This window comes from Cyprinodon variegatus, unplaced genomic scaffold (assembly GCF_000732505.1).
Source record: "Cyprinodon variegatus isolate N-32 unplaced genomic scaffold, C_variegatus-1.0 Scaffold71, whole genome shotgun sequence".
Lineage (NCBI taxonomy): Eukaryota > Metazoa > Chordata > Actinopteri > Cyprinodontiformes > Cyprinodontidae > Cyprinodon > Cyprinodon variegatus.
Window position 1 is genome coordinate 1,653,851 of NW_015150524.1, and position 22,890 is coordinate 1,676,740.

The following is a 22,890-nucleotide window of genomic DNA, read 5'->3' on the forward strand; positions in this document are numbered from 1 at the left end:
AAACTGTATTCCTGATGATAACCACCTGTGTGGGTTAGGTCAGGGCACAGCAGGTTCTTCAGTGCTTAATTTGTATCACAGACTAAAACGAAGCAGGTTTGCCATCAAAGAACATTTCCTCTCTGATCTTCCACTGAAACGCAGAGGAGCCTAATCTAATGCAGACTGTGAACCAGTCTGTTTCTGCAACTCTGACCTTGCATGCTGATGCCACTAAGGTCTTGGTGCTGTCAGAGGCCACGCAGAACATCTCAAATCCATGGCCATACCTGGAAATAAAACAGAAATACCAGATAAATCCTTAACAGCCTTAAAAGATGCATGAGGAGAGGCGGATGACAGGAAACAAAACTTAGAAATATATCCGACTCGTTGTAAACTCCAGCTTTAAGACTCTGAGCACCAACAGAAATTACAGACTTAAAAAAAACAATAGAGAAAAGATTTGCGATGACCAGGTCTTTCTTCTGACTCATGACAAATGGAGCAGCCAGTCACTCAAAGCCTAATCGTTTTGAGCTCCCCATCACCTGGTCATTTCAAAATGTCAACCAACTAAAATCATCGTCTGCAGCTCAGTAGGAAGAAAAAAAAAAAAGCATCTTTTTCCTACCAGGAAGCTTTTAAACACGACAGTAATTTGGCGGCGATGGTGAGAGCATTATTTATGCCACAAAAATAATGTGGCCACTTACTCATTTTAATGTTTCTATTATGCTCTAAATGATTCAAGAGGTGCAGCCAAATGGAGGCAGAAAAACTGCTTTTCAAAACAGACGATGTCCACACCTCGAATAAAAGGCTGCGCCATACGTCATGTTTATGGCAGATTGACTAGTAAATGGATTTAGCATTGGCAACAAATGGAGGCAATATATTTATCCTGGAGAGGAGGCTCGTGGGATGGCAGAAGGTAGGATTCTGATTGGCTGATTGGAAGAGAGGGGGACAACAATAATGAGCCTCTAAAAATTCATCATGAGCTGCAATAAATGTTTTGGGGAAAACAAAGACAGACGTCCCTCCGATTGCCTAAGAGCCACTCTCTCATGGAGGGGTGTTGAAGATCATTTTTAAAACACTAGAATATTTTCTTAATCGTTTCCATTTACACCACATTACACCGATCAATATAACATTACATTTCACCTCGAAAATCTTTCAAACACGTAATTCTTTATATTTCTAGAGGAACTGCTGACAAAGTTCACACTGATGTTCTATAACAAAGACAGTGACCAAAATCATTAAAAGGCATAAATGCAGCATCAATGTACTGATTCCAGTGTCACCCAATAAAAAATATCATATTACAGTTATAACAATAAGCTTTAGTGAATATTACCAAACAAAATTTGATAATTAAGTCAGCATTCTAACTATTTAACTACTTCTTTTCCTATTTTCTTGAGAATGTAAAGAAAAGCTGCATATATGCTTTAAAATATGATCAGTTGGTGTTTATTGACACTCATACAGTGATACTAATCTGAGCAACTGGATGGCAGATTAATCTGCAGGAATACAAAACCAGAAGTTCAAATCCCCACAGACAATGCATGTGGGAATCCTGGGTTGCTTAAAATTTATATACCCGGTAATCAGCAAGATACTTATACCCTTCAGACATTGGTGACTGTCCTTAAAAAGAGTGAGGCAGGGTCTAAGTAGGTTAAAAAAAAATCCCAGCATAAGGGAGCAAAGATCCTGATTCCAAATGAAGAGCTAACAGATGAACATCCAATGTGCATGATGTGCACCACAGAGAGATTGAAGATGCAGATGAAGGCTGTGCAAAAGCATGGCCCTAAAGAAGTGTGGCACATAACAGCTGGATGCAAGACAAGGGCAGAGGCCTGCATGAAACCCTATGACCAATTGGCTGAAATATAGTTGAAAAAAAAAACACTTGTGCTGACAAAATCCTGAAAGTCCAACAGCGATAGTGGGAGACACCACAGAGAGAGAGAGAGATGGAGAACGATGGGGATGAGATCCTGTGGGACTTCCGGATACAGACGGATAAAAAGCTGGAAGTTAATCGACTGGACATTATGCTGCTGGACCCAGTGGTGAGGAGCTCAGTAGTGATAAATGCAGGAACTCAAACTGACAGCAAGTTCAAGAAAAAAAAAAAAAAGAGAATCTAAGGAAACACTGGAGGCTCATAAAGAAACCAGAGAAGTTGTAAAGAGCCAGAGGTCATCGGTGAACTCACCCCTAAACTGGTGGAGTGGCTACAGCAGATTTAGGAGTTTATTCCTAGAAACAGCTCCAGTTACTAGAAAATATAAGCTAAAATGTAAACTCCATATTATCTGTTACTAGATGTTACTGTATTACACTTTGTCCGCTTTACTGGTGGAGGTCAGGTTTACCTTTTTTCTTTTACAAAGGTGAAAAATATTAAGCAATATTAAAACAACATTAACAATAAACATCCTGAGGGCAGCGACAGTGAATCGTTCATCTTCCTAAGCAGTTATTACTAGGCATAAAAAAACAAAAGCACAGCAGTACTTTTGTAAATCTAACAGATGGATGGGGTTTCCAGGGTGAGAAACACTGTCAGGTTTACTCCACACAGCATATGCACATTCTTCCACATCTGATCTTATTAACAGCTAACAGAGAAATAATACAGATGCATTTCTCACTTATTTATGTTGGATAAATTGAACATATTTCTTCACATTCATGCATTACATTGCATTTGTCTATCACATAAAATCTAATAATATTTCAACTTCTGTGACAAGTGGGAACATATTCAAATTTGACAAAGCTGTAACTCCAGATTTACAAATGCATTCCGGAAATAATAGATGTTCCACCTAAGATAAAAAGTCAATCGAAAAGAGCAGAATAAACCCTCTTCTTTAGAGCATTTAGCAGCGGATATAAATCAGAAAACAAAGGTGATACTTACAGTTTCTGGACCTCGGGCCACAGCGTGTTCTGGAGGAGATCATCCTCTGGGGGAGGCTCTAAATCCACAGAACCAGACATGCATTGGAAAAGGAAAATTAGTTCATCCTTAAAAAGAAAAACCACTTGAAAGCCTCTAAAATTCTGGTGATAAATGCAGACTTATAAAAGGAAAAATTGTATCATATTGAAATTAATATCACTCCTTTCTTTAAAGCACTATATGGTTAAGGACTGATATATAAGGGCTAATAATTTGTAAGGAGAATCATGTATAGTGAAAAGAAACAACATGAGCACCATAAGAAGGGATAATGAGAGAAACAATGAATTGAAAGCTACACGCCACACTGAGAACACAACAATCCCCTGAAGACAAAGTTTCTTCACATAGTTTTTATTTGGCCCGAATTAAACCTGTTCAGTTTTTAACAAGTTTTTTAGGGGATGCACTCGAGGCAAGAGTCAATCCTCAGCCAGTTTCAGCATAAGCACAGCATGCTGTGTGGTTTAATGAAATCGAAAACTACACTAGTTACTGTTATTGGTCATCATCTCGTCACATAGGCCTAATTATTCATCACTTTTCCTGCCTGCAGAAACCAATCTAACAGAAGAAAATACATTGTTAACCGCAGCTGGAAGACTTTGTTGATCCCCCACCGCCTGAGGTTATCGATAGTTAAGCTTTGCAGTCCCATAGGCTTGCTTTCTAATTAGCATTGCAGATTAAGTAGCGGCTTCACTCATGCTCATGACGGCTCTCAACACCCTCCAGCCCAGAGGGTTTAAAATGCTTTGTCGCTTGGCTCTTGTGTTTTTTTGGCCAATCTTATCGAAAGCATCCATTTAATGTTTTCCCACGAGGAAAGAAAAAAAAGTTTGTAATTAAATTTCTGAAGATAGTTTATCCTTACGGAGCACAACCTGTGATGAAATTTGCTTTTCCTTGCTTCACTTTTTCCTTTTTTCCCCATCTCTCGTCTACCAAAAAATATTAACTCACTTTCAAATCTAGAAGTTGATGAAATTCTGAAGATAGATTTGATTGTGCAGCTTTACTGTACCGGTCAGGCTGAGTGGGTGGAAATAGGACTCCTGGTATTGCTCAGATATACTGTTGAACTGTTCCTCTTCTTTGCCGTTTTTCGGGACAAGGTCGCCTGTAAATTCCACATTAATCGAATGAAAATATTGAACAAAGCTTTTAAACTAGATCGGGCACAGCTGTGTCCAACTACACAGTTAAAGTTAAATTGATTTTTGAATGAAAAGCAATTATAAGATAAAACCTGGCCCCAGTAGGAGCATTGAAACGCTTAAATCCTGTGCTGGGAAGGTATTTTACCTTGAAATACAGCCTTGTTGGAGAGACCCAAGGCAGGTGTGCTAGCTCCTTCTGGAAGGCTGGCCAAGCCCTGGGAAAAAGCAAACAGATGGAGAAAGAGACATTTACTTACAAAACAGCTAAACAAAAAGTATGTTATTAAGATTTTATGGCAATGTTTAAGCAATAGAGACAAAGTTGGTTAGCACAAATCCTATGTGGGCTTTCCTCTTTCAGGATAACAGACCTAAAATATGCAGCCAAAGCTGCAGCAAGGAGGGTTAGACCAATTATACTCATTTGCTAAAAGTCAAGAATCATGTCCGATTGAGAATCTGGGGCGAGACTCGGAAATTGATGCTCACAGATGCTCTCCATTAATCTGACTCAGTCCAAGCTATTTAGCGATGAAGAATGGAAATGGCTTTTAGTATCTAGGTCTACAAAGTCGGAGGTGAACTCAAAAAGACTTGCATATGTCAAAGTTGCAAATAGTGGTTCTACAGACAACTAGGTCAGGGGGTGAAAACAAATGCATTTCACAGTTTTATTATATCTATTTGAAATAATCAAAGAGAATATTGAAACAATGCATCTCTTTCATGCAGCTTCGCAACTATAGCCTACTTTGTGTAAATCTACTGCATAAAATTCCAGTGAAATGCAATGAAATGTGAAAAGGTTGAAGGGATGTGAACTCCTTTTGGAGCTAATCAGATCCTAGGAGAGGATGCACTTACACTGGACTGAAGCAGCTTCTCCTTAGAAATCCCTGAGATGTTAGAGAAGTTCTCCACAAAATTACGAGGTGCTTGAAACACTCTGAGGACTTTCTCATCAGCTCCAGAAACAAACTGAAACCTCCCAACCATGGCCAGACACTGCATGTCATATCCGTGGATCTGAGGCCGGGAAATTTCATGCCAGGTTACCTGCAGAGGGAAGATGCACAAGTATAAAAAAAATCCTGAGCTCTTCATGTGGAAACTAGAAAAGTTTAGACAATTTTTAATCTTTTCAGATAATAGTTTCAGGACTTGTTAATGTAACTTGCATTAATATATAGATATAAACTTTTATGTGTTTTCTAAGAAGTTTGCAACAACTTATTTTTCCTTTGTCAAAATAAAACGACACTGGATTTATTTTCCCATTTACTAAAGGTAAACCACATACTGCAGTTTAATCCAAGGTTGTTTTTTGGATACTTTTCTTTCAACTTTTCAGCAGCTATATTAGCTTACTTAAAAGGATTTTAAACAAAGGTTAATTGCTTCTTTTACTTTGGATTTTTATAATATTAGGATAAAATAAATAGAGAAAACAAGCGACTTTCTTTATATTTCTGTTTTGACAATACAAAGAAAAATTGAAATGTTTCTAAAACTTTGACAAACATCTAAAAAAGAGATTTCCTATAAAGAAAAACATAGGAGGCAGGTGGTGGGGGGGGTTAAAGATTATTTCTCAAACTTATATAACCTTTTAAAATACAAATACTCCACATTAAAAATATTGAATGATTCTGGCCGTAAGGCTAACGGTAACGAAACCCATGGGTGAACGGAAAAAGGATTCAAAAAAATGAAGACCTGTTAGGGAAATGGTGGCGTGTTGATTATGAAAGACTTTTGCATCTAATCGTACTCCAACTAACTTGGCTTAAGAAGCTAAATTTGGATTTTTGTATAACTTTTCACAACTTATCACATTAAATGGAAATCGTATATAATTATAGATAAATGAATAATCTTTTTTAATTTTCCATTTTTTAGACCCTACCAGTTTAGCTTGTTATTCTATTAGAAGAGGACTTCTTTAGTTTTGCATTAAATATAAAGGACGGTAACTTATAAGTAACAAGTATCATCAAATAATACTTAAAAAAAGGGACTTTGCTATTCTTCTACAATACAGGTGAGTGTATTTTCATATGTTGTTGGATGAGAGCTTTTACAAAATAAAATAAAGATAGAACTGAGTTTTTCAAGCAATTTTTCTGCTTTAAAGGTCACCTCATTGTCAATTGATCTTGAATCACATTTCTTTAAATTTTTAATGACTGAATGATTAAAAATATTTCTATATTTTGAACAAACAAACAAGAACACCGGCTTAAAATGAAAAATTATAAACGGAAAACTATAAGATATAAAAGAAAATCTATCAAACATCTCTTAAATCAAAAGTTCTACACCAAAGTCTCAGTTTATCTTGTTTTACCATTTATGAGGCAGTGTTGGTACATCTTACCTGTTTGCTGTCTTGCCTTCTCCATGGAGTGAATAATCTGGTGGTCTGGTCTGAGCCCACGCTCAGGATAAACTCCCCCTCTGGATCCCAGCGCAGGTCTTGGACGGCATTAAAGTGACCTGATATCACAACTGCAGGTCTCCACCCCCCCTGCATCCAAAACTTTACTTTAGGTAAGGTTTAGTCTTCATGTCTATTTCTGAAGCAGTGCTTATGATGAAACTGAACAATTACGAAGCAGCCAGAACAAACCTTTCCCCTTAAACATTGTATTTCATTTTCATGAACTGCTGGTTCATAGTAAACTTTGCATTTCCTGTTCAGTTAGATGGGATCTAAATCCAGCCATGTCTGCATTAAACCTCCCCTCCCTGCCAGTGACACCTGACAGCGGTACGCAGCAGCTTGGTGATTGGCAGAGAGAGAGACAGGGTGGAACTAATTGTTCTTCTCCTTGTTGGTGTAGCTGTATAGAAATGTCAACCTGCTGGTCTTTACATTATATGGACTTTATAACTGAACCTGTTTATAAAGTTTTTGAGGGATTTTTTCTTTTTAATAAAAGGTGGGAAAAAAGAAACATTTCAATATTTGGACCTTAAGATGAAAACAACAAAACTTGACTTCAAATAAGGAAAAAAAGAAGAGACACAAATCCACTTTATGCCATCTGATTTTCCATACTATGTTTTTGAAAATATAAAAGAAAACATTAATAGAAATTAATTTAAGCTCTAAGTTTACGCCATCTCTAGAAGGTACAGATGACCAGTCCTCCTCTGAATGTAAGCATTAAAACAAGGGAAATCTCTTAAACAGGCATTATTGTCACCTGTTTATCTTGATCTTTGCACCAAAGGTGTAGCGCTCCATGGAAAGCATGAGCCAAAATCATTGATCCATCCGGACTCATCTGGCAGCCATAGAATCCCAGAGTGTTTCCACCTACTTCCCCTACGCGCACCTGGTTTTAAAGAGGACAGAAAAGTATTGATCAAACAACAGAATCATCTTTTTTAACAGGATTACAAAACAAGAAGTTAGCTGGAAAAAAACATTTGGAAACTAGGTCAAAGCTGTGACATTATGGTTGAAAAAATATTAAAAAATGGGGGGAACAGACAAATAGGACATCTTTTTTAAAAGCACTTATTTATTATTTAACATCTGCTCTTCCACTATGTACAGTACGGTAGGATTTAAGGGGGATAATTTGTTTAGCCCAACCTTTTGAACGATGACATTCATAGAAAACGAGGGATAAGAATGAAGAAAAGCTTCTCCAGTATGGTTTCAGTCTCTTAAAATCTCATTAACCAAGAGTTCTTAATGGTGGACAGAAGTGAGGAGGGGAATTAAAAAGAGGGCAAATAAGATTAAGCTGACAAATCTGATGAGAAATTAAACAAAATGGGACTCATTAGACTTGAATAAACCCCGTGCTTTCCTCCAAACAAAAATAGATTTGTCTAGTAAATAATGAAAGCAATTTAACCAAAGCACATTACATGAAACAACTAATCATGAGAAACGTCACAGCTTTATATCCCTGGCAGTAATGCACAAAGCGATTTGGATCTCTGACCCAGTCCTCAGACAGAAAGTACAAAACCTTCATCAGGGCTGAACTGCCACTGAAAAGCTAGTTCACTTAAAAAAAAAAGACAAGTAATGACTTTAGTAACAAGGAGAACAATAACAAAACATAAAAAGGACTATTTTAGGATTATAATGACCCCTTAAATTATAAATTTGCTGTGCTTTTCTTCATGCAAACAGTTACGGAACCAGTTTTGTGGAATTTAACTGACAACTTGGGGCAGAGAGCATTTTATGATTTAAGTAGAGACAGCAGATAGGCTGACATCCTTTCATTGAGCTTCTTCTAAACTTCCTAAAGCTCCTGCAAAGAACCAAAAATGGTACCTAGGGATGATATAAAACAGGCTCTAAGGAAAATGACTTTTAAAAGTTATTTCAAGGTCATCAACAAGGCTGAATTTGATACCCCGAATAGTGGGAACCTGCTGGGTAACAGGACAATACTTCAAAAAAAACTGAGAAATTGTATCACTGTCACATCTGGAATAACACGTAGTGAGTGATGTGATGGTGTCTGGATGGTGCTGAATACAGAAATGGATGCACTCAAGTGAGGTGCATCTCTCCTTACACTGCCTTCAAAGTTAATGCATTAGTTTGACAGCGTAAACGCAATGTGTCCAGAGATAGCTACTGACCTAATGTGACGCTCCTCAAGAAGCAGAGTTACTTGGATGCCTCAGAAAAAGGCAGCATTATCTAAACCCCTGCTGCTGTTAGCTGATCTAAAGAGATTAAAGTGGAAAAACTGTAGTTATGGAATCCTATTTAGCTCAAAAAATGTGTTCTCTTACAAAGCGACATATATGGGTATCGATACGTGGACTTCAGGAAGATTTATGGCTAAGTTAATATCTCTATAGCCTCTACTTCAGAGATGCCAATGCCTGCTTTGGAGAGTGGCGGCCTAGAGTTTAGGGCATTGGGCTTGGAATCCTGAGGTTCTGAGTTCGAGCCCAACTCCCACAGACTGCCACTCTGGGTCTCTGAGCAAAGACCCTTAACCTCACAATGCTCCTCCGGCGCCCCACTGCTCCCCCAAGGGGATGGGTTAAATTCAGAGAGTTATTATAATTGCGCTATACATGTGACAGTTTAATGACAATAAAACACGGGAATTGGAACAGCTAAACAATCAAGTGAAAGATTATCTATTATAATTAATTTATTTTATATATATATTTATTAGGGCTGAAACAATTAATTGGATTATTTGTGATTAATCAATTATTGAAGTGATCGTCAACTAATTTAGTAATCGATTAATTGCTAACTGGAGTGTCGAGACTCTAAAACATGCCTTTAGCTGACAGAAAAACCCGCTTTGAGCAGCAATTACACAAAATTGTTAAAAAAGAAAAATATGTAAACATTTTGCATTTAAGATACAAATTGTTTTAGTCTGTGAATGTGCTATATCAAATAGAGCTCGATACCCAAGTGGAAAGGTTTTAGTTTTATTTCGCAAAAAGCCTTCTTTGAGGAACCTTTGGCTGATTATTAATTGATTTATTTCAATATATATATATATGCATCCGTGTGTGTGTGTGTGTGTGTACATACACATAAAGACCTTAGTTTACTGTGTCTACTCCATCCCCAGAAAAAGAGAAAAACTGGAGGAAAATAATGGATACTGTGAGAGGCCTGGTCTTTGACACCACTAGGCTGAATACCCTGAACCATTAGGAATAAAACCAATAAAAATCTTTATGGCCCTTAAACCTTAACAGGTTCATTGAGCCCAAAGGAAAAATAGATTTATACAGAGGACTGGACCACCGAGGAATAGTGCACAATTCCCTTTGCCTCGAAACCAAATATAGATAGGCAATATCTACTCAATCTTTAATTAGCCCGGGTCTTCTATCATGAATTTTCACTCACGGGAATTATAAGAGCTGCATATTTTGAAATTTAATTTTTTTACTGATGCAAAAAGAAGCACACAAACTAGATGCCAAAGAGTGAGATAGTCAATTATCCAGGCTTCTCAGTGGTCATCAGTGACCTTCTAAATAATGCCTGTAAGGATGCCGGACCACAGCGGAACAAATGGCAGCGATAACGGCATGTCTTTACATTGAATGGCCTGATCCTTTAGCGAGGGAGATTAAAGAAGACAGAAGGGGAGGAGAGGCAGCCTGGGAGAGACATAAATGGTGAGATTGAGAGGAAGAGATGCAACATTAAGCAGATTGATTTTAAAATTCTGCACAGAAGAGCAGGCTATAAATCATGAAAAGAAACACACAGGGGCTAAATGCTGTCGTCTGTCATGATCAGAAGGGGAACAATATGGATTCACGGCCTACGCTGGACAGTGGTGATGCTGAAGAGGAATATGACAAGGACAGAAAAGACTAGACTACACTCACCGGCCACTTTATTAGGTACCCCATGCTAGTAACCGGTTGGACCCCCTTTTGCCTTCAGAACTGCCTCAATTCTTTGCGGCATAGATTCAACAAGGTGCTGGAAGCATTCCTCAGGCAGTTTGGTCCATATTGACATGATGGCATCACACAGTTGCCGCAGATTTGTCGGCTGCACATCCATGATGCGAATCTCCCGTTCCACCACATCCCAAAGATGCTCTATTGGATTGAGATCTGGTGACTTTGGAGGCCATTTGAGTACAGTGAACTTGTTGTCATGTTCAAGAAACCAGTCTGAGATGATTCCAGCTTTATGACATGGCGCATTATCCTGCTGAAAGTAGCCATCAGAAGTTGGGTACACTGTGGTCATAAAGGGAGGGACATGGTCAGCAACAATACTCAGGTAGGCTGTGGCGTTGCAACGATGCTCAATTGGTACCAAGGGGCCCAAAGAGTGCCAAGAAAATATTCCCCACACCATGACACCACCACCACCAGCCTGAACCGTTGATACAAGGCAGGATGGATCCATGCTTTCATGTTGTAGATGCCAAATTCTGACCCTACCATCCAAATGTCGCAGCACAAATCGAGACCATTCTCTGTAAACCCTAGAGATGGTTGTGCGTGAAAATCCCAGTAGATCAGCAGTTTCTGAAATACTCAGACCAGCCCTTCTGGCACCAACAATCATGCCACGTTCAAAGTCACTCAAATCACCTTTCTTCCCCATACTGATGCTCGGTTTGAACTGCAGGAGATTGTCTTGACCATGTCTACATGCCTAAATGCACTGAGTTGCTGCCATGTGATTGGCTGCTTAGAAATTAAGTGTTAACGAGCAGTTGGACAGGTGTACCTAATAAAGTGGCCGGTGAGTGTATATGTATCACTCCTAGAGAGAAACTAAGAAAATGAAATGGGATCAACCAAGCAAAATAACTGAACGTGTTACGTATCGGGAGAAGGCCTTCAAATTTAACTCTTTGGCTTTTATGAAGCGCAATACAAAAAAGGACTGATTTCTTGGACAAATAATAAGACTGTAAATCTGATTTGCATTTACAGACAATGGAGAAAACATGGAAGATCTAACAAAATTACTCAGAGAACCCAAATCACAGGTAACCCACTGCAGGCCCCACTGGCCTCAGCAAAGGTCGGTGTTCAAGGTACAATAATAGCAAAAAAGACATCTATAGAAGAGTCCCAAGGAAAAAAAACTATTGATCCCAAAGTCTTATTTGGGACAAATGAAATAAAAGATCAAGTCTTGGAAGTTGTGTAACACTTTACATATAGCACAAAACTAACAGAATTTCAGAAACAACCACCTTAGATTACAGAAAAGCTTCTCCACAGCATCATAGCATTATATAAAAACACAGGGGGGTGCAGCTGAGTGGGCAGTTTTTATTAAGCCTAAATTATATTATCAATAATCAGAAGTTTCCATTTTTGATGAATATTTGTATTTTATTTTGGTTTTGTTTTGGGGTTTTTTTAGAACCAAATCAGAGGAGTGTGTAACTTGACTCCTAAGTAATCTAGGACATTTCTGCCTTTGTAAATTCTCAGTCATACGTGTCATGGCAACTACTAAACAGCATAAGTTGGAAGGTAAGAACATTTCTGCTCAGTTTTCTTTTAAAGATGTTTCGACAACTATTAAAAATAACTATTACAAAACTTATTAAAAAAAGGACTGATTGTATTTTTCCATGTATTCATATTATTAATAAGGAAGTATAAGTACACTGCAAAAAAACTGAAATCTAAATAAGTCATTTTTAGTTAACAAAAGTGCATTTGTTCTTGAAATGAGGAGGTGAGACACTCTGCCAATGGAACAAGACAATTTACATTTAAAATAAGAAAAAATAATGACATTGTCTTATTTCTAGTGTATATTATCTAATTATCTTATTTTAAGAATAGAAAATCTTATTCTATTGACAAATCATCATTTACCTGCTCAACTGAAAGACACTTTTACTTATTTTTATACTGAACAACCTGTAAAATGTTTTTGTTTTTACTTGATTGTGAGAATAACCGATAAAATAGCTGCTTAATAAAACTTTGTTACAGTCCTGCACTGAATAATTTTTTTTTTAACCAATGGGTTACAGAAGCTTCAAACAACCGTAGATTGAAGTGGATTATTTCTATCAGCTTGTTTATTTTCGAGGTTTTAGTTGCAGGCTGATTTCACTCCCAATTTTTACTCTGGTGAAATGCTTTGTCAGCATTGTTCTAACTGTATAGACATGTGTGTAATCACAGCAAGAGTCATTAATGTTTTACATCAATCATGTATTACGTGAACATATATTTTTATATGTATGCTTGTATGTATATATACATCTTTGTTGTGGCTCCAATAAAAATACTAAAAAAACAATAAGAAAAAAGACTGGTGAAAAGTTTCTATCAAAGAAAACTAACTGAATTCTTTGAGTCATTAGGTTGCAGGAACACTCCTCCTCCCAGAGGAGGTTGCATCAATGGTAAATATTCAGAAAGACATTTTTTTGGCTGATGTCAAACCAGTTGGGATATTCCTACCGAAAAGCTTAATTTTTTTTCATGCATTTTGTTTTGCAGATTTTCAATCTTCACCAGATGTGTAGTGTGTAAAAATCTGATATCCTATGAAGCTGTGGTTCTCTGGTGCTCCTCCACAGACGATCTTGGTCGGTTTGCAGTCATGTTTGGGTTTTCTATTATCAGAGGATGAATTATTCAAAGCTTTTTTTAGTCTCTATAACCAAATCCTACTTCAACCTTTCTATAACTTGATATTTAACATGATTGCTGACGTTTTTGATGTTTTTTAATGCAATATAAGGTATTTTTACTTCATGGATAATATCTGTTCTTTTAAATCAAAGTAATATATATATATATATATATATATACACCCTGAAGTTAGAAGTGAAATTAAATATTCAGTTATTCAATCAGTTATTATATTATGGCAGAGTTGTTTTAATGTAAATTTTTAGTTATTTGGTCTTGGAATCATTTTTTTTTTTATCTAAGGCAATGCTAAAAAAAAGGTTATCAGTTAAACACAAACTAAATTTCCCTCTAGACGTTTTGGTGGCTCCCTGTGGTCAGTCGTAGATGTTAATTACCAGCGTCTCTGTGGCAAGATGTTTTTTCCCACAGCGGTAGCCTCTGACCGCCCCACTGCTAATCCCGCTGTCCTTCAGAACCCACCAATTACTCTAATCAGCGTGCTGATGCGAAGCACTTCTCTGTAGAATCGGCTAATTAAGACAAACATGGCTGGTCATTTAGACCCACAGTAAGTGCCACGCCCAAAAACTTTGTTCTTGTTGCGGTCGAGGACCTTCAACTATAGTATAGCATTAAACAGACATTCAAACTTAATTTATAAAGTCTAAAGTAGAATCGCTTTCTTTTTAGGGTTTTGTTATTGTGAATACCTGAAAGAGGAATCATAACAACACAAAGGTTATTCAACGTCTGAATTTTTATTTTTTTTTCCATTTTAGAATAAAAGCTCAAAAAATAAAAGATTCTCTATACCAGACTTCTCTTATTCTGCTGCTGGTTTCCTCCCTCTCCTATACTGATCGGTCTATTTTAGTGGTCCTGAGAAGAATATGATCATGTCGAGGGCTTCAGGCCCTAATCATAAACTTTCTGAGAAAGGAAACTAATCTTTGTAGCTAATCACCGTGAAAATAAAACCATGGGATCAAAGGTGCAAAAAAGAAGCAGATCAAGTGCTGAAACCTCATCAGCCTGGAGCGCAATCACACACTGGGTCTCTGTTCACTCGGATATGTGTGTTTATCTGAAATGACGCACGCCAGGATATCTGCATATGTGAACAAGTCTTTGATTTTTATTTTGGGATTTTGGACCAACGTTTGAGCAAGAGGCCGTGCGGCATCCTAAACCACCTGAGAACATAATGTATTTTGGAACAATAACAACAACAACAAAAAAAGAAAAAAGGTGTGGAGCAGATGGGGAGAGAATTGCTCTTTTCTCCTCCCAATCCACACTTGTGTTAAATTGAGCTTCCACTCTGGCACGGCCTGAGCTGCTGGGAGCACAAAGAGAGGAAGTTTCCATCGAAATAAGATGGTACAAATACAAAGAGTGAAAGAAAGGATGGAAAAGCCGCAGAGGAGGAAAAGCCGCAGAGGAGAACAAGTTTGAATGGCTTTGCTTGGGGAATAAAATTAAATGAAAGATTCTGGGAAAAGCCATCTACTGACATTCAGTAAAAATTCTAGTATGAATCACTAATTAATATTTTTTCATGATGAACAAAAAAAGAGAAAAATTGATAAAAGAAGAGAAGAAAGGATTAAAAGAATGAAAGATAAATGGAGGCAAGAAAACGAGAAAAAAAGGCATTCAGATCGCATTGAAAAAATATTTGGAGATACTGTTAGAGTCTGCACTGCTGTCTTTTTTCAAATTTATTTAGAAAGTAAAATCAACTTCCATCATATGCATACTTTTCCCAACTGAGGAGGAACATTAAAGGTATAGTGGAGGATGTTATTTTTCTGGGTGGATCATCAAAATAAGTGGTCCCTTCTAATTGTCAATCATTCTGGTGATATGTTTACATAAAGCCGGGCGTACACTGTGCAATTATTTTCAGTTGTTGCACGCAGCTACTGCTCATAGTGTACGACTAATCGCAGGGTTTAGTCGTACAGTGTGAGTTAACAGCTCACGATATATGTTCAGCCCGACGCTCTCGTGCGATCTGCCTGCTCACACTGTACGAGAAAAAATCACGTCGGACTCAGCTCCGCAGTGAGATGGAGCTGTTCTGACTCGTCTATCTGGAGGCCAAACAAATAGAAGGGGAATATTAAGCTCCGTAGAATGAAACGCACTGCTTTGGCAATTTGTGCAATGTATTTAGCAAAAAGACATGGCTGAGCAAACATGGCTACTACGGTCTGTCCATTTTACAGATAGAACTGCATTTCATTAATTACATCCCTGCCACGCTGCTGTGTTCACAGAAGAATACTTGTTTGCGCATGCACCCTGAGCGATTTGCCCACAACGGTCGGGAGAGAAATCAAACATGTTTGATTTTCTCTCGACCTCGCGATTCCTGATCGGGAGGTGGTACTGAGAGCCTGATCGCCGCTCGTAACCCCCTGTGCACTACGCACGATCAGGCGGACTTTCAGCCTGATTGAAAAATTTTCTGGAAAATCTGGAAAATCGCCTCCAAAATCGCACATTGTAGGCCGGGCTTAAGGCCGTCCTACGTGCTCGTCCCCATTTTCACTTACTGGTGGTGAGTCTGACATAGTAGAAAAATGTAAAATCTTCTTTTGGAAAGCAAGCTTTTACGAGCAACGCAAACAGCAACTTTTAAACAGAGCTTGCAAAAGGAGAAATGGGCTCGTGCATTCTCTGGCAAACTGTTTAATAGGCGTTCCTTCTCTGGATACAGGGTTGTGCATGTGCATTTCTTTTTAGTGGAGAGTGCGGGTCTTTTTAAAATCTTCCACAATAGCTTTAACTACAATTTCTGGCTTTGCACAACATTTGAGGAACTTTTTTCAGATGTAAGAAACTATTAATCAAACCCAATCTCAAGCATCCTTCTTTCCCCCCTCTGGCACAGAACAAGTCAGACATCACAATCGTAGGCTCCAATCGAAATTAATTCTGCCCAAGAAAACGATATCACTCAACTGTAACGAAGAAGCAAAACAATCAATAAATCAATGGCTTAATCTTTTAACAAGCTGCTGAACATTTAAAAAAGCTCTCAGCAACCCTTTAGAGATAATTTAATCCAGCTCAATAAAGTCTGGTCTCCTTCCCTGCAATTCATTGAGAGTGGATTCCTCTCCTTCCAGCTTTGCTCGCTTTGAACTTTTCAACCCGATTATGGTAGAAAACCAGTTAATCGACAGTATTAGTTTTTTATCCATCTTTGACTAAAACCTCTACTCTTATGTGTATAATTTCTAAAGTTGTATATATTGAAGAATTTCTTTTTCCATGTATTTTTGAAATAAATATATGAGCAACAGAAGCATCTCGCCACCTTCTCTTTCTTCCATGGATTTGGGAAATGTGCTGTAAAAGAAGAGCGAAAGAGTGAAACATCTGAGAGGACGACATCATCTTTCCAACACTCAGCGGTGTACCAGTCAGTTCCTCTTCATCACTGTCTGACAGTGATCCTGAGAGTGGGAACTGAGATAGTAGAAAGAACGCAGGAGAGCTGGGTTCTGGGCAGAGGAGCGATTGACAAAAGGCTGGCTCTATAACTAGACCCTTTAAGCCCCATGCAGGCTGCAGAGAATGATGGATTAATGTGTGTGTGTGTCTGCATAGACCATCACACTCAAATCAACACCGACCTGCTCCACCCAGACTCCAGAGCCTTCCTCAGGAGCCCAGATGATCATGGTTTTGTCCATGGAGGCTGAAAGCAGAACAACAGGCTGATGCCACTCACCACCTGCAGGGGGAGACAAAGGGAAACTCAGACCCCTATAGTTTAAATGTTTACAGCTAATCTTCAATGGTAGACTCTAGCCAGTGATTTGCAAAGATATTCACAAGCCACATGTTTTAACTACAAAAATTAAGATGTTTTTATCCAATAAAAGTCATCTAGTCTGCTAATAAATCTGTCTGTTAGAAATGTTACAATACATGGTCTACTGAGCACAGATTATGTAAAGAAGCATAATGTTAATATAATCTTGGAATATTTAGGATTCAACAACTTGCAAAAGGTTTTCCTACAAGTTTATGATTAATATGCTGAATATTTGAGGATAAAACAGGATTGAGTTTTATTTGTCTATGTTAACAAAGAGCAATTAAAAAATTATTTCGGTTCAGGAGGGGCTAATCCATGACTGAAAATTAAACAAAAATGTTACACGAGTCAATTTTAACAAATAATATAGTTCTAATGTGGCAAATTAGATAATAATGGCATAATGGCAGTAAATGCTTTAAACTCAAAGTAACCATTTCTCTGAAATATTGTTCATAAATCTGGCTTAATCTGTGACATTCAACACTTAAATAATCCATCCCACCAAGCTGGTGTAGCATATGAAAATGCTGATCAGACACCATTATTACTACACAGGTGTGCCAAGCTGGCCACAGTCAAACACCGCTCTGAAATGTGGCGTTTCATCACAGCACAATGCCACAGATATCACAAGTTTTGAGGGAGCTTGCAGTTAGCATACCGGCTGCAGGGATGTTGCCCATTCATTTAATGTTCATCCCTCGACCAGAAACCTTCTCCAAAGGTATTTCAGATAAATTGGCAGAACATCCAGTCCTCATAATCATAGACTATGTGTAAGCAATCCAAACCCAACATGTTCACCTCCAAGATCGTCTGAGACCAGGCAACTGGACAGCTGCTGAAAGAACCTGCACAAACTCTCAGAAACCATCTCAGGGATGCTAGATGCTAGTCGCCCTCACCGGGTCTCCAACTGACTGCAGTTTGTCATTGTAATTTGGACAGATTGGAAAACATTTCAGGGAATGGTTCTTTTTTTGTATACAGAAAATGTTTCAGATCTTTAAGTTCAACTTATAAAAAATGGGAGCCTTAGCAAAAAGTGTTGGATTAATATTTTTGTCAAGTGATGCTTTCAAATTTCATATCAGATAAACGTATGCAGGAATCCTTAGAAAAGGGAGAAAAAAAATCAGACTACCTTTAAAGACAGGAGGCTGCCAGCTGACCCCATAAACCCAGTTCTCATGTCCTGCCAGAACTGTCTCAAGAGACACAGCAAACTGTGAAACCATTCCTGTAAACAAAAAAAACATATCAGTATCATCAAACAAACATGTCCTGGTAGCAAATCAAATATCAGCATATACTGTCCTGACTACAGTGAGCATAAAAGCCTTCCCCATTAAAATGATCTCTCCGCATTTGGTTAATTATCGTCATTTTTTGTAATCATGCCTGGCTGGCCCACTCACCTCTGTCCTTCACTTCAAAAACGTCCTCTTTCATTTTGATGACGGAGTGATCATCTTCTGTGCTGGTGTCTGTGCCAGATTTGGCACAGAGCCTCCATACTCTGATGAGAGAGTCCTGTGAACAGCTGGCTAATAACAGCTCGCCCCCTGAATGAGACACAGAGAGAGAAAACCTGAAAACCCTCTCTCTTCTGCAGACCTCAAAGTTACCAGGTTTGTTTTTATATGAACTCAAATTCTATTGGAAAGGGCAACACTATGCAACACATAAAATACTGCCTTTGTAACTAGTCACATAAAAATACATCAGTTTATATTGGGGGAAAGAAAAAAAAATCGCTCCACATCTGCATCTTCAGAATATAGTAGGTTCAGCTATGTGTCAGAATGTGAACAAGTGAACTTTTTAATTATTATTTTTATGAATTAGGATTCTTTAAATGGATTTAGATGTTATTGATCATTTTAAATTGCTAATAAAATTTCCATTTATCTTTACTGACAAGTTTTATCAAAAAGCATCCTACTGTCATCCAAACAAATCAATATAATCTCCCATCATGGTAAAAATGGTGATTTACATCTCTATTTGTTATGTGTATCAGATGAAGAATAACAATAGAGTATTGTGAAATTTATAATTCAGGTCTATTAGTATTAGACATTTACAGGTTGGCCTTATATTACCCAAAAGACACCTGACATGTTTTATATGGGTCTGTTTAGAGTGAGCTCAGCATAGTAATATTAATCCCTAAATATGACAAAGAATTCTTACAACTTCACTTCCGCCCTAATAAAAGTGGTCTTTTGCCAATTTTACCCTATTTCACATAAAAATCACCTGCCTATATAGTTGGTAAATGCATTGCCCTTTTATTTCCTATGTATCCAAGTTAAATATTACCTCCTATTTCCAAAAACTGTTGTTCAGAGTCCAAGTTTGTAACGAGCTTCATGCTGCACCTTTTTTTACCACTATTGAAATAAATGAAAGTATGGAGCAAACTCAGTAAGGGATTAAAGCAATGTTCAACCATGAGCATGTCTAGCAAAAGGATCAAACTGAATTTCTTAAATGAGATTTAATATGGAAGAAGTGTGGTGAACAGGTACTCTTAGTCTCTGTGCATACTTTTGTTATGGTTGAGGTCATATCAGTTATGGGTCATAATTGTATGAATAAATATGTGTGTAAGGACATGTAAGGTGTATATCTTTATATGTACATACATAACTAATTCACTTAATGGATTAATTAAAGTAGTACAAACTCATAAATTAAATTGGAAATGGGAAGATTGTTGGTGTTAAGAACTAAAGATAGGAGAAGAGGTATGATTAAAGGTACAGTGGAGAATTTTCACAAATTTTTGAAAAGACCCGCCCTCTTCACTTCTAAAAAAAAAGAAAAGAAAAGAAAAAATGCACATGCAAAACCCTTTACGCACTCCCAAGACAGAACACAAATTAAATGCATGCGAGATCATGCAAAAGCCTATTTCTACTTGTTTTATGACATCTCTCTTCGTGCACGCTCTGTTTAAAAGTTGCTGTTTGCATCGCTCGTAAAAGCTTGCTTTCCAAAAGAAGATTTTAAATTTTTCAACTATGACAGACTCACCACCGGTAAGTGAAAATAGGGACGAGCACATAGGAAGGCCTTACGGAAACATATCACCAGAATGATTGACAATTAGGAGGACCACTTATTTTGATGATCCACCCAGAAAAAGAACATCCTCCACTATACCTTTAAACCTTCACTTCTTTGTAACCCCTTTTACATAAGCACTATATTATAGATAAAAGGTAACTATATATATATATATATATATATATATATATATATTATTTATTGTATGTAATATTTGTATGTGTTAAACTTGGAAATTTATTAGATTGTCTGAAATAAAGTTATCCATTTATTCATTTATTTATAAAATATTAGGAAACAACTCTTCCTGTAGGTATGTGTAATGAAGTGTTATACTATGTACCTATACTGTCACGAACAGAGAGCAGCACTATTAACAGATTTTTGGTCTTAAGTTTGAATTCTAATCATAGTATTCTTAATTTCCCCATTTAAAATGAGAACTACACAATTTTATTCTTCCTCTGGCAAATAAACTCATTTAAATTAACCATTAAGAATTAAAACAGATTTAAGAAATGAAATGGCTTATTTTCAATCAAATACATCAAAATACAGATTAAGTTTTTATTCTGTTCATAAAGTATTCTATATATTTAATCTTTTCTCTAAGTTGCATTGATAGCAACAGATTTGTTCAGTTCAATTTTAAAGTCATGGACAGGAGGCGGTCTAATTAAAGAAATTACATGATAATTCAGCTTAAGTAAAGATAATAACGACTTCACTGGTAATGTTAAACAAAAATGGAATTACCATGAATTTTCTGCTTATAATTATCATCATACTCTAAGGTATATCTGAAGATTTGAAACAGCTGCTCCATCCGGGATCAATGAGAGGTTAGCATCTAACAGAGTTGTAGCCAGTAAGGCAGCAGGACAACAAGCCCACACACAGACAGGTGGCAGACAAAGCACATGCTGATTTTCTGCTGCAAGGCCCTGTCTTTATACATAATGCATGTCAGCTATTTTCTGTGGAGACTAGGCCAGCTTTATTCCAGCCAAAGACAAACAGACATTATGATAATGTTGTAAATTCCTCAGTTGCTATACAGAAAGATGCCAGGCCGTAAATCAAGTCAATCAAAGCACTAACACGTTGATGACGACACAAACTATTATTTGTTATGGTTTCTGCCTGAAGGTCTGCCAAAGCGGCATGGGGTGGTGACAAGGGAAATAATGTTTACTCCTAATTGGCTTTAAATGCCTGAAAAAGCAACCCCCCCACATGCTAGAGCTACTCTTTGTGACATTAAGCTATTTTATTTGGCCCAGCCAAAAGGTTTGAAGAAGTAGCTGAAACCTACCTACAAACTGAGTTCTTTCCTTTCATCCCATCTACACCCATATATGTCCTCATAATCTGTGCATACTTGATTTAAAGCTGCTGTAGGATGTTTAAAGAAAACAAGGGACTTGATATAAAATTTAAAGAACTCCTCCCCTGGTTCTCTGCTGCTCTGCTGTAGCGCAGCACTGACTAATAACACTTGTGGGGGACAGGCATCCATGCCTTAGACTGGTGCACAGATGCAGTACCGGTACACTGGCACTTTTGAGCTTGCTTGAATGGTGGTAGTGGCTGCGTGTGGAGAGGGGTCTGAACAAGATTGTGATGAACACAGCTAACACATCCTTCTAGCGTTCCTTCTGACCATGAATGAGTTGTTCTGCATTGACCACTGAAAGAAGGCACAGGACTTTGATTCTTTACAACCAAATACTTGCTTCATATGTAACAGTCAGGACATAATTACAGTTTTAGTTAATATGGTAAACATTTTTTTTTCCCATAGCACCTTTAACATATGAAATGTATCCAACTTTAGCATAAATTTTAGCCCTAATATAGGGAGAAAAAAAAAAAACACTAAATCTGGATTTTTTTTATCAGCTTGTTAACCTGCAGCACACTTTCTGTCTCCATGCAAAATACCTGTGCAACTTGGAGTTGTGCATGCTGCACTAAATCACAGAAGATACTAATTTCCATTCAAATCATGGTGCAAACAGAGCAGTGGGAGATTCCCATGCAGACGGTAGCTGCAGTGCTCAAAGGTTTCATAATCAATTTGGCTACTCGTAGTGCTGGCCAGCCCATAGGGGATATGATGAGGTTGTAGCCTTCCTTCGAGGTCAGTGGAGTCACTAGATTTTAAAATCACCAAGTGACCGAGATAAAATATGTATGAGGCAACAAGCCTAAGGATGAGCTGCACCTTCTCTTCTAATAACATTTCTGTCATGAAAACCAATATCCTGCTCAAGTAAGGACAGTGCAACACAATGAATAAGAGAATTTTGTACTTGTTAAATATGTGAGTCGCAAAGCTAGCCAGCATTAATTCAAATAGTAGAAGACGTGAGGCTTGGAGGATGCCGATGACCATTAACTGATTCCTCTCGGCTTTGATTTGAACAGATTACATTTTTTCCATATTAAAGCATAACGAACCTGTACATGCCCATTTAACGCCACGAATCCAGTCTTCATGTCCTGGCAGTGACATTGTTCTCTGGAGCTGAAATAAAGCAGATTCAGAGATTAGCTTCAAACTTTACAAACTCAGATCCAGTAATCAGCAAAGGAAGGATGACCAAGCTAACTCTGAGGGCATAGTGACTCAAGCTCACCTGACCGCTCTCCTGCACGTATAGGTGCACCCGAGAATCATCACCCCCACAGGCAAGTATGGGAACTTCAAACATAAAGGGAAAACATTTACAAAGCAC

The 22,890-nt window shown here is 37.7% G+C and overlaps 1 protein-coding gene across 1 annotated transcript in view; it reads right to left on the bottom strand.

Annotated features, from left to right (window-relative positions):
• Window positions 1-22,890, bottom strand: part of elp2 (elongator acetyltransferase complex subunit 2) — a 36,326-nt gene that overhangs the window by 10,324 nt on the left and 3,112 nt on the right. The window contains exons 6-17 of the mRNA XM_015372407.1: window positions 22,792-22,856; window positions 22,613-22,679; window positions 18,493-18,639; window positions 18,219-18,314; window positions 16,884-16,984; window positions 7,341-7,472; window positions 6,509-6,658; window positions 4,996-5,187; window positions 4,277-4,346; window positions 3,996-4,091; window positions 2,930-2,987; window positions 197-269 (exon numbers count right to left, since the gene is read on the bottom strand). Coding sequence (XP_015227893.1) covers window positions 197-269; window positions 2,930-2,987; window positions 3,996-4,091; window positions 4,277-4,346; window positions 4,996-5,187; window positions 6,509-6,658; window positions 7,341-7,472; window positions 16,884-16,984; window positions 18,219-18,314; window positions 18,493-18,639; window positions 22,613-22,679; window positions 22,792-22,856 — 1,247 coding nt within the window. The remainder of the gene's footprint in view (window positions 1-196; window positions 270-2,929; window positions 2,988-3,995; window positions 4,092-4,276; window positions 4,347-4,995; window positions 5,188-6,508; window positions 6,659-7,340; window positions 7,473-16,883; window positions 16,985-18,218; window positions 18,315-18,492; window positions 18,640-22,612; window positions 22,680-22,791; window positions 22,857-22,890) is intronic.